This window comes from Lissotriton vulgaris, chromosome 9, assembly GCF_964263255.1.
Source record: "Lissotriton vulgaris chromosome 9, aLisVul1.2, whole genome shotgun sequence".
Lineage (NCBI taxonomy): Eukaryota > Metazoa > Chordata > Amphibia > Caudata > Salamandridae > Lissotriton > Lissotriton vulgaris.
Window position 1 is genome coordinate 32,756,735 of NC_141697.1, and position 12,700 is coordinate 32,769,434.

General features: G+C 48.8%; 1 protein-coding gene across 1 annotated transcript in view; it reads right to left on the bottom strand.

Moving 5' to 3' along the window:
* SCFD1 (sec1 family domain containing 1) overlaps positions 1 to 12,700 on the bottom strand; it is a 709,689-nt gene that overhangs the window by 522,215 nt on the left and 174,774 nt on the right. Inside the window, exon 10 of the mRNA XM_086936984.1 lies at positions 5,485 to 5,584. Coding sequence (XP_086793110.1) covers positions 5,485 to 5,584 — 100 coding nt within the window. The remainder of the gene's footprint in view (positions 1 to 5,484; positions 5,585 to 12,700) is intronic.

Below are 12,700 nucleotides of genomic sequence, written 5' to 3' on the forward strand. Positions count from 1 at the left end.
ACCGGTCCTGGAGGGCCGGATCCATGCCGGATTTTTAAAATTACTACATGTATCTCAATGGGGATATCCCAAAAATCGGGCATGGATCCGGCCCTCCAGGACTGGTTTGGAGACCCCTGCTCTAGAGTGTCATAATGCGCCCTATCGTATCTGGCTAATAGGGCCTGTGTATTAGAAATTCTCCAGATATTAGCTGCTTGAGCAGCCACCCTTTTCCCAGAAGCTTCTAATACTTTAGATTCCTTGTCTGCAGGAGGAGCATCACCCGTAGTTTGTGAGTTGGCACGCTTACGAGCATTTGAGACCACCAAAGAGTCTAACGGCAGCTGTCCCTTAATATATGTAGGGTCCACAGGCGCCGGTCTGTATTTTCTTTCAATTCTGGGGTTAATAACCCTTGCTCTAGTGGTTTCTTTGAAAATGTCCCCTGCGTGTTTAAGGACACCTTTTAGCATTGGTAAAGTTTTAACAGATTTCTCTGAAGTGGAGAAAGTGTCAAACAGGAAGTCCTCTTCAACTGGGTCAGCATGCATGTCCACATCATGATTTTGTGCTGCACTTTCAATTAAAGCGTTAAACGCAGCTGTATCTTCTGTTGGTGAAGTTTTCACAGGATAAGAGGGAGTATCAGGAATAGTCTGTGATTCCCCCTGGTTAGCAGGGTCTGTCCAGGCTTGAGTCTGGTCATCCTGATCAGTGTCCGCAGAGTAATTATATTGTTCATCATCGTCATACCCCATATACTCAGTAGTGGGTGTGGGTGAGTATGCAGAAGTGTCCTGGCCATGTAAATTGATACTTGTATAGCGCACTACTCACCCGCAAGGGTCTCAAGGCGCTTGTATGAATACCGCTGTGGAACCCATCCTGGCTTTCCCTGTGAGGCGTCCACTCCTGGGCACCCTCAAGGTGGAGGCCAGGCATGCTTAGCGTTGTGGGTGCCGTTGTGGAGATTAGGCAAGCTATTGCCCAGAGTTGCAGAGTGGGACTCCATGTTTGGAATAGACACAGAGGCGAGAATAATCAGGTCCGTGGAATTTTTGAGCCCAAGACCCGCCGAGGCGGGGAATTGAACCCTGGTCCCGGGCTAGACCTCTGCATCAGGGTCTGCCGCTCTAATCATTGAGCCACACTTCTCCACCATGGTACCTCACAGTCTCAAAAAGGACAGGTGATGTTGCAGAATCCCTTTTCTTTTTGAGTGGAATTTTGTATGATTCCAGAGAATTTTCCGACCTGATCTTCCTTTGATAAATAGTAAGTCTACCAGATTCGGAGTCGATATGTAGCTTCGACTGGTCATCATATGAGGGCTCTTGGTACAGAACGTCCTCTTCTAGAGGATGACTCGTTTTTCCCAATGACACCTGTTTGGGTGTTTCGACCCCAGGTTTTGGATCGAGCGCCTTGGGGCGTGCAGTCGGTGGCAGTCCGAATTTTATCTGTGGCATAGTGTCTTTAGACAGACTGACCTTCTTCGGCGCCGGCGTCTATGTAGGGCCGACCAACTTTGTCTTTTCGCCAATAAGATTTTGGCCCTCCGTTGACTTTGGTGCATGTGGCGTCGGAGGTGCGCTCTTCTGCCTCGACTCGACGTGGTCCTTCGAGGAGCTTTTGGATTTCGACTTGAGGCCTTTGACGAGCTGTGGCCTGTCGACCTGATGCTGCGGATCGAGAACCTTCCGAGACGCGAGTCCCTTGTTTGTGTCGCTGTCCGTCGGCGTCGACTTCTTCGGTTCGACGTGCTTGGTTTTAATGGCGGACTTCAGCGCACCGATCTTCGGTTCGACACTTTTTACTTTTGAACCCGCAGGGTCGTCAACACCTTTTTTCTTTGTCGACTCCGATGGGTTCGAGCTTTTCGACCCGAAGACTGTTCATTCCATGTTTGGAATAGGCACAGAGGCGAGAATAATCAGGTCCGTGGAATTTTTGAGCCCAAGACCCGCCGAGGCGGGGAATTGAACCCTGGTCCCGGGCTAGACCTCTGCATCAGGGTCTGCCGCTCTAATCATTGAGCCACACTTCTCCACCATGGTACCTCACAGTCTCAAAAAGGACAGGTGATGTTGCAGAATCCCTTTTCTTTTTGAGTGGAATTTTGTATGATTCCAGAGAATTTTCCAACCTGATCTTCCTTTGATAAATAGTAAGTCTACCAGATTCGGAGTCGATATGTAGCTTCGACTGGTCATCATATGAGGGCTCTTGGTACAGAACGTCCTCTTCTAGAGGATGACTCGTTTTTCCCAATGACACCTGTTTGGGTGTTTCGACCCCAGGTTTTGGATCGAGCGCCTTGGGGCGTGCAGTCGGTGGCAGTCCGAATTTTATCTGTGGCATAGTGTCTTTAGACAGACTGACCTTCTTCGGCGCCGGCGTCGATGTAGGGCCGACCGACTTTGTCTTTTCGCCAATAAGATTTTGGCCCTCCGTTGACTTTGGTGCATGTGGCGTCGGAGGCGCGCTCTTCTGCCTCGACTCGACGTGGTCCTTCGAGGAGCTTTTGGATTTCGACTTGAGGCCTTTGACGAGCTGTGGCCTGTCGACCTGATGCTGCGGATCGAGAACCTTCCGAGACGCGAGTCCCTTGTTTGTGTCGCTGTCCGTCGGCGTCGACTTCTTCGGTTCGACGTGCTTGGTTTTAATGGCGGACTTCAGCGCACCGATCTTCGGTTCGACACTTTTTACTTTTGAACCCGCAGGGTCGTCAACACCTTTTTTCTTTGTCGACTCCGATGGGTTCGAGCTTTTCGACCCGAAGACTGTTTTCAGGAGTTTCGGTTTAGTTTTTGACTCGATGGCTTTCGGTTTTGTTTTGAGTAGTTGAACCGATGGCTCATGTGATGTATTCTTAGCCGGGCCTTGATGCGGGGCTATAGAATGTTCTTCATGATCTTGGCTAAGGCCTTCTGGCGATGCCTCGACCTGAGCCCTTGAAAGTCTTTGAGTGTCTGTTTTGGGCCCCGTACCCACTGTTGGGCCTGGTTCATCGCTCGAGTCGTCATCAACGGCTCCGATGGGGGATACGCCGCCCCTTACCTCGACGACGTTTTCATCTTCGACGTTGTCTTTGTTGTCTTCATAATAGTTGGAGTCATGCTCCAAACCGGGATCCGACTGCTGTTCTGGATCCTCTGTCTCGACGACCTCATCGTCGTCTTCGTCAAAGATATTCACCGGGTCGGGCGCTGGGTTCGACATAGTTTGCCTCGCTGCGCGTCGGAGTCTAAGCGTCTTCTTCGACCTGAATCGAGCACAAGCTAGACAGTTGTTCTCATCGTGCTCTGGTGATAAGTACTTGTTGCAAACCGGGTGTACATCGATGTGCGGGTACTTAGAGTTACAGAGGGGGCATCGTTTGAACGGGCTCCGTTCCATCGACGATCGGGCCTCCGGTGTCGAAAAGGCCACGCGGCTTTCTTCGACGTCCTGCTCAAGAAGAACTGGAACAAGAACTCGGCACCGATCGAAACAATACCGACGACCCCAAAGGCCTTTTGGCCTTTAGAAAGTTTCCGAACTTGAGTAAAGAAAAGTACATCCGAACCCAATGGCGGAAAAAAACAATCTGAGGATGGAGAGGATGCCCATGCGCACTGTAGTCCAGGGGAGGAGCCACCTATCTCGTGATACTTCGAAGACTCTTCCAGGACAACAATGTGCAATCATCCGGACCCAACACTAGGCGGCGATCTATGCACAGATATGAATTCAGCAGCCCACATGCCTCGAACATAAATATATATTCTTCATTTGAGGTAGAATTTGCTTTTTAATTTAAACTTCAAAAAAAAGAATTTTAATATGCAAAGTAATCACATTTTAAATTAGAATTAAGTTCATATTGCTGTAACATTTTTAACATTTGTTCTGCATTTAAAACTAATACATACAATTGATAATAATATTTAACATTAAATATTGTTACAATTTTTGTTTTCATGTTTAATACACTTATTTGGTTGCTCTCTACTTTAACACAAAGAGATCATGAACACCAGAGCTAAGATCTCTATTTGGTAAAGGATAGGGTAAAGGGATTTATATTTAGTTATTTTTGAGATTTATTAATAAAAAATCCTATTGGAAGAAAAATGTTTTTATTTGTTATTGATTACAAATTACAAAAAGTAATGTATAAAATCAATTTGGGTTGGCCCAGGTGATGGCGACAGAAGTGGGTACTCAGGTCCCGGTAGAGGCAAGATGGCATGTCGTGGGAGTGACGGGCGAGACAGTCTGACCGAAAAGGGGCAAGATCTGGCTTGCCTTGGTAGGAGTAGTGGCTAAAAGAAACATCGCCCGAGTGGGGGATGCGGTGGAGGCCCCATCACATGAATCATGAAAGAAGGACCTTGACAGGTGTCAACAAGCGGAGTAATCAATATACCAGAGCAGAGGCTGCCCACGCAAATGGGAAAAGATATGGGGGGGCTTGGTCCAAATATAGGAGTTAGTGGTTGTTGGCACGCGGAATGGCACAAGGGTAATTAGGGAATTGCAGAAGAGAACTGTTCACCAGACTGTGTTGACTGTAAAGGCGGGCTGCAGGGAGCTCTGAAATATGGAATTCACTGTATAAATATATATGTCAAGTCATCCAGCATATACACTGTATTGTTTTCTGTCTGAATCATATGTTTCATGTTTATTAAAAATAATTTTTTTTAAAGTTACATTTATTTTTAGTATAAAAGAAGGTTCGTAAAATATTTTATCATAAAAGAATAATTTTTATAAAGAGGTTTACTTTTTTAACGTTAAATTAATAGGTCTAGTTAAAAAGTCAAAATAAAGTAATTTTATTAACCATTATTTCCTACGGGGTTTTATTTCAAGTCCCCGTCTAATATTTTCCACGGGAGGGTGTTACAGTAATAGTAGTTGGGCATGTGTGATGCTGGACTTACTACTACTGCTCCTTTGTGACAGTAGTAACTTACACTCGTAAATTTGGCACCGCCCCCTGTTTCAGGTGGTGGGAAAAATTAAGTCTACACTTTTGGGTTCCTTTACAGTCGTAAATGGTGAATACCCAAACGTAGTAAAGTTACTCAACGGCGTAAAACTAAACATGCACGTGCAACTTACTCACAGGCGTAAGTTACTGTTATGACTAGCCCTGTATGTGTTTATATATTGTATTAAGCGTTGCCTAGCCTCTGCCCTGGATCACCATAAAGAAATGTACAAAATTAAATAAATGAATAAAACACATAGATCATGGACCACCATTCGAATGCAGGTGACCATTGGGCAACAATCACAACAGACCACATCACTGCTGGAAGACGCAGCTGGGAAGATTTAAAGGCCTCATTTGTGAGAGGAAGAATGAATGAATGAAGCAGCATTTCTAAAGCGCATGGTTACCCAAAGGCATCCCAGCGCTAGAACAAGTGAGAACCTTCGAGGGTAACATGAATGCGGAGACTTTTGCTGAAGACAGCAGACTGTGGTTGTTATATTTCCTTCGCTTACCAGTACATCGTGCACCAAGGCCTGATACGTCCATGTGTGATGCAACGGGGTCGCCAAGTCTATGTTCCTGTCCACGAGCACCAGCAGAGGCCTTTGGAAGCTGCAATGAAGCACAGGCAAATGTTGCAATCTATCAGGGGACACACAGAGCTCTTGCCACAGCAAACAATGATCATGCAGACAAGGTCTCCAACTCCCACTATGAGTCTTTTATTCCCCTTATCAATGTTTGAAATCGAGATTCAGGTATTCAATTTTATTTTTTTTGCTTTTTTATTGCTGCATATTTTATTAGTGAACAAAATGTTTTTTTTAGTTTTTGGACTGCTTTGTGTAAATTATTCAATGTTTATGTACTTTTGAACAAATAATGTAATAAACAATTGTGATACAACAAAAAAGTCCTCAATCTCCAATGGAAGGGCAATCATTTGAAAAGAATTTCAAAAGTACTGGACCATTGCAGGAGGTGAGAATCTATTTCTTAACAAAGAACATTTTCCATGCCAAGACCTGAATAACAGTGGGACAGAGTTAACAAAGGGCCATATTGGAACAAAGCGCTCAGATCAATCCATGATGTTCTCACATGTAAGTGTAATCTTCAAAGGCAGACATCGGGGAAGCTGACGTACACAAACCTCATATTACTGATGAAAAAAAGTGAGCATGCTCTATACACCAGATACATCCCTCCCTCTCCAATAGTAAAACCGTGCCTTGGTAGGGCAAGGGACAGAAAATTACAGCCTCTCTTGTGTCTGAGATGCGTCCTCAATGGACCAGCTGGTGCAGGGCACCTCTTCTCAGACTCGATACATCACACATTTCAAAACTCTGCTTGCACACACATGCACTAGAAGAATGGGAGAATATGATACATTTACCAGGACTATTTGCCAGGGGAATGATGGCAATCCTGATAACCCTGATGAACTGCAAAAGCATCTTCAATCGCTAAGTCTTAGTGTTACTCCACAAAGATTCTGAAAGGACACCTCCAACTCCTAAGAGCTAGCGTCACTCTCCAAAGATTCTTAAAGGACATCTCAAGCTCCTAAGCGCTAGCGTCGCTCTCCAAAGATTCTTAAATGACACCTCCAGCTCCTAAGCGCTAGCGTCACTCGCCAAAGATTCTTAAAGGATACCTCCAGCTCCTAAGCTCTAGCGTCGCTCTCCCAAGATTCTTAAAGGACACCTCCAGCTCCTAAGCGCTAGCATGGCTCTCCAAAGATTCTTAAAGGACACCTCAAGCTCCTAAGAGCTAGCGATGCTCTCCAAAGATTCTGAAAGGACACCTACAGCTCCTAAGCGCTAGCGTCGCTCTCCAAAGATTCTTAAAGCACACCTCAAGCTCCAAAGTGCTAGTCTTGCTCTCCAAAGATTCTTAAAGGACAACTCAAGCTCCTAAGCGCTAGCGTCGCGCTCCAAAGATTTTTAAAGGACACCTTCGGCTCCTTAGCACTAGAGACGTTCTCCAAAGATCTTAAAGGACACCTCCAGCTCCTAAGCGCTAGCGCCGCTCACCAAAGATTCTGAAAGGACACCTCCAGCTTCTAAGCCGCTGAGGTCCTTGGATCGGGGCCTGTCTGGGCCCGACCCGAATGAGGGAGTGCCCATAGCTGTCCGACCACCTCTGAACCCTGCGGATTCTTGCCTGGTGTTGGGGCCCGGCGGTGGCCCTGGGGGTTGGCCCGTGACCGGCTGAGTGGGCCCGAAATCCTGGCAGGACTTACCTGGAGGCACTGAGTGACTGTATCTGGCGGGGCGGGGCCCGGGCCCTGCAATCTGTGGAGACCTGGCTTGGGAGGAAGAGCCTCTTACCTCTGGGCGCTAGAGGACGGGAGAAGCGCGGAAGACCTGGCCTGGAGTGGGGGTGCCCGCACCGGCGGGAGCAGATTTGGCAAGCAGGTGAGGAGGCGCGCCCCGCGAGGCTGCCCAAGGAGGTGGCGGACTGCAATAGAGGGGGCCAGTGGTACTTGAGGGCCACTGTGAGCACTGACATCCTGTGCATAGACTGGGGACCGGAGACGCACCTTACTGCGGAGCATGTAAAAGCAGTTGGCTGGGGTCGTTGTGGGGCGGTTCTTGCCCCCCCCTTTTTTGAACTGGTGCTGAGGCCCGTGTCTGAAGGCTGGGAGAGGCTCATACGCAGATCGTGGGATCCTTGAAGTCTGGAGACCCTGGAAGTATTGCGGGGAACGTTTGGGAAAGCCCACCAGGCTTTACCCGGAGATAAGGAGTGAGGGGAGGCGGGGTCGACACCCGGACAGGCCGGGGACTGAGGCCTGTGCTTTCGGGCGGGTGGAAGCCTGGATTCTGCTGTGGGCGACCTGAAGGCCCTGAGCCGGGGGACGACTGATGCAAGCCGGGATCCCACAACCACCTAGAGTTTCGGAATCTTAGGAACCTCTACCGCATGGACCCCCAGTCATAGAGGTACCCGGGCTGTGGACTGCACTGACGGCTAAGGAGAGGGAGAGGAGTGCTGCTTGTCTTAGATGCCCCAGCCAGCCATCCTGAGAGGGGTCCTGGTTGGAGAGAAGCTGCCGCTGCCGAGGCCCACCGTGAGGCATTGGTGCTTGGAGCATTGAGGGCCCAACGGCGTGGAACGGTAGCCACGTGGGCGGCCTCGAACTGCCGGCCATTTGATATATAGGCGCTGCTGAGGACCAGAGCCTAGTGCTCGAAACGAGATTCGGAGCGGACCGGACGGTGAACGCCAAAGAAGACAATGGAGAAAGACAATGGAGAAAGTCTTATAATCCAACAAGTAAAACTAAATACAAGGATGCTTTGGCAACATACAAAGCCATGATTATAAAGGCAAAAAAAGAGTACTATATAAGGCAAATTGAGCAGGCAAAGAACTCTAGCAAAAAATTATATGATATAACTAAAGTGCTCTCGGGCAATACCCCTGATCTGACCCCACCTCAAACCCAAGATATGTGTGATGCCCTGGCCGACTTCTTTTTCACGAAGGTGGATGATATTTATCAACCTTTTTTGGCCAAAATCACGCACACTAAGGTTCCCAATATTAGTCAGGAGGACTCAATACTGACAGTAACTTCATCCTTCACGGACTTTCTACCACTGACAGAAGATCAGGTATTAAAAATTGTGTCGACAATCAAAGCTGGATCCAAACTGGATCCTTGTCCACTATCGGCGCTCTTACCGGTGATGGACTCGATCATACCAGTCCTGACACAAGTCTGCAACTCCATCCTGCTCTCAGGGATATATCCCCTTAATTTAAAAACCACACTGCTCAAACCACTGTTAAAAAAACCAGGAGCCGATAAGTCAGAATTAAAAAACTATCGACCCATTGCCAGTCTCCCGTTCATGGCCAAAGTAGTGGAAAAGGCCATAAACTTACAATTAACTGAGTATATAGAAACCCATAAGAAGTTGGATGATACTCAGTATGGTTTTCGGAAATACCATGGGACTGAAACTGCCCTTATTAAAGCATCGAAGATATAAGAATAATAAGAGACCAAGGCGGTACAGCGGTGTTGGTACTGCTGGACCTCTCAGCAGCTTTCGACACGGTCGACCATAGTATTTTGGTCGACCGTGTCAGAAAAATAGGCATCTCCTCCACGGCAAGAGCTCTCCTCGCTTCCTTTCTCTCTGAGAGAACGCAGGCCGTCACTCTTGGCCCCTACCAATCTGCTAAATTGTCACAACCGTGTTGGGTACCTCAAGGCTCATCCCTGAGTCCGACACTTTTTAATATCTATGTGTCGGACCTGGCCAATGTCATCAAGGCACATGGGATGAGCCTAACCTCCTACGCGGACGACACTCAATTGGTGATGGCTATAAGAGGTGATGGAGAGGAGGTAGCTAAAAGATTCCAGAGAGGACTGACGGAACTAGGTGAGTGGATGGCAGCGAATTGCCTAAAACTCAACTCGGAAAAAACCGAGGTAATGATTTTTGGACAACTCTCACCAGAATGGCCTGCCTCGTGGTGGCCCCAAACTTTTGGTGCCCCCCCAATCCAGTGACTAAAGTAAGGAACTTAGGAATACTTTTTGACAACCATTTAAATTTCATGGACCATGCTAGCAAAGTGGCCTCTATAGCCCATCACAAACTACGCATGATTCGAAAGATAAGTCCTTATCTTCCTACTACCGCCAATAAAACTCTGGTGAGCTCACTAGTCCTGACATCCCTAGACTACTGCAATGGGCTTTTTATCAACTCCCAAGTTAGAGTTATAAAAAAACTGCAGACCATACAGAATGCAGCAGCACGTCTTATTCTGGGAATTCCTAAGTTTGCTCCTCTCTCCGACGCCATTCCTAAACTACACTGGCTGACGATTCAGAACAGAGCTAGATTTAAATCACAGTGCATTGTTTACAAAGCACTAAATAAACAGGGCCCGCAGTTCCTTAAAGACCATCTACGTCCTTATCAACCTATACGCCATTTGCGTTCTACCAACAGCAACCAACTAATGGTACCCCGCACCAAAACTGTGATGTGGGGAGACCGATGGTTTGTGGTAGCAGCTTCCAAACTGTGGAATACTCTACCCCAGGACATTAGAGCATGTCCCACTCTACTCCAATTCCGCAAAAAATTGAAAACTTGGTTGTTCAATAAATAAGTTCTAGGTATAGAATAGTGGTCTGAGCAAGGCAGCTTAACATCTAGCTGGCAAATTAATCAGCGCCAAGACACCCTAGGGTATATGCTGCGCTTTATTAATGCCAATAAATAAATAAACCTACCGCCCCTAAGAGGGTGCGCGGGGGGAACCTACGATGTGGAAAGATAGGATGTCTCGCTCCTCACAGCCGAACACAATATACCACCCAGCGGCTGCCTTTGCAGAGGATAACGGGTCAGACGGGTCAGGACGAAGGAGCCGAGGGCCCCGGGGAACCCTCTCGGGCAGAGCTGCTACAGGCGATTCAGGGTTCACACTCAGCTTTGGGGCGACAAATAGAGACAGTGTCCATCGATGTCAACCTGCTCCGGACAGACCTCCGTAAGGTGGCCGATAAAGTTACTGATGCCGAGGGGAACATAACACAGCTGCAGGGAGAGGTTGCGTCACTCCAAAAGACAGTCTCACAACTTACGGCCATGACAGGAGCCCTGGAGCGCAGAGCAGAGGACGCGGAAGGAAGGGCGCGCCCGGAACGAGCGGAGGCGGGGAACGCAGAGCGTTTCCTGGAAAACTGGATTCGCACTGAACTTTGCCCGAGGGGTTTATCGGAGGTCTTCGTGATTGAGAGGGCTCATAGGGCTTTGGTTCCGCCCCAGCGGCCGGGGACCCCTCCGCGTGCCCTCATTGCCAAAATCCTCAACTACCGCAACAGGGACTGTATCCTGAGGGCTTCGAGGGAATAAACGAACCTCACCTTCGAAAATAGCAGGGTCTCAATTTACCCAGACTACACCCAGCAGGTCCAGGAGCAGAGGAAGTCATTTCTGGGTGTCAAACAGAAACTCAGGGAGATGCATCCACAGTACATGTTACTCTATCCAGCCAAGCTTAAGGTACAGTCACAGGTAAAGGAACATTTCTTTGACTCCCCAGAAGAGGTCTGGGAATGGTTGGAGATCAGGGGTGATGCCCTCCCTCCAGGCGAACGAGGGAGGCCCCGCAGAGACTGGGGAACTCAACCCCCGCGAAATCGCGCCAGCAGGTGACGGCGCCAGAGAGACAGATGAGAGGGAAGAGAGGCAACGAGTGACAGTGGGGGACGATGGGGCCATACGCCGGAACCGCCTGAAGGTGGAGAGGTATCAACATCATCGAAGCTCCCTGGGTCCAACGACATACTGGTTCCGGATACCCTGCAGGTTACGATGGAGGACACTTTGCTTATTGCCTCTGCGATCCCTGAGACAGCGGGGGCCGGGACTCCAGAGGCAGCGGCTCCATCTCGAAGTGACAGAATAGACAAAGGTGTTGGTCTGGTTGATGAATGACATGCGTCCTGGCCAGGATGTGTCTCCCCCAGAGGGGAGTGTGAGTGCAAAGATAATGCATAGAAGAGCCTTCTTCTCTTCAGTGTAATATGTTAGGGGAGGGAGAGATCGAGGGTGAGGGGTGGGGGCCGCAGAGAGCCTCGCCTTGGAATGGTTGGTCTGAGCCCTGTATGAATATGGTGAGAATGGGCCTTGCTGGGAGTCGGGAGTTTAGTTCCTTTCTTGAGGGAGTTAGCCTAGTCAGGCATATTGGGTGGCTGTGCACGCCCTGGCACCAGCGGGGAAAGGGCATATTGGCCTGTTTTGTTGTTGTTGCTGGTATCTTGCTCATGGGTGGGCTGGGAGGGGGGGGGGAGACTGTTTGAGGGGGATGTTGAAGGGGAATGTTTTAGGCATCATTTGTATTACAAGTCGGGCACCAGAGGGGAACTACACCGTGCGGGGGCAGATGCAGTGGGGTAGATTACGTTGGAAGTCATGGGGTACAAGTTTCTGAGCTGGAACGTGAGGGGGCTAGGAACATCCACTAAGAGATACAGAGTCCTCTCCTTCCTTCGAAAGCATAAAGTATCCATCACTTGCCTCCAGGAGACCCACCTGATAGATGATGGGGCACAGAAGTTGGGGAACAAATGGCGTGGACAGATGTATCATGCGTCCTTCTCTACATATGCCAGGGGGGTTCTGATCTGGTTGGCGCCTGGAGTACCGTTCGCTATTCAGTATATGGAAGCGGACATCCATGGTCGATAACTGCTCCTCAGGGCTAAACTAGATGGCAGGTAAATAGTCATTTTAAATTCTTATGCACTCAATACTGATGACCCGACCTTTTTTAGGGCCTTGCAAGACCTTTTGATTCACGACCTGGGACCCCGCTGCTTTGGTTTGGGGACTTTAACTGTATTCTTGACCCGGTGCTGGATAGGTCACCCCCTCGGGAGGGCACAAAACCCCGTATGACTGTACAGCTTAGGGAGGTCATGGAAAACATAGGAGCTGTGGATGTTTGGCGCCTAAAGAATCCAGCACAGAGGGTGTACACCTGCTTCTCCTCCACACACAACACCTACAGTCACCTATATAGAGTCTCAGTGGCGAATGCTGAACTTAACATGTCCGGGGATGTCACGCACCAGGCTCGTTTTTTATCAGACCACTCTCCAGTAGCCTGCGTGGTTCAGTGGGGGTCCCCGGTTGTCCGCCCTCATACTTGGAGGCTTCCAGTAGATATCCTCCGAGACCA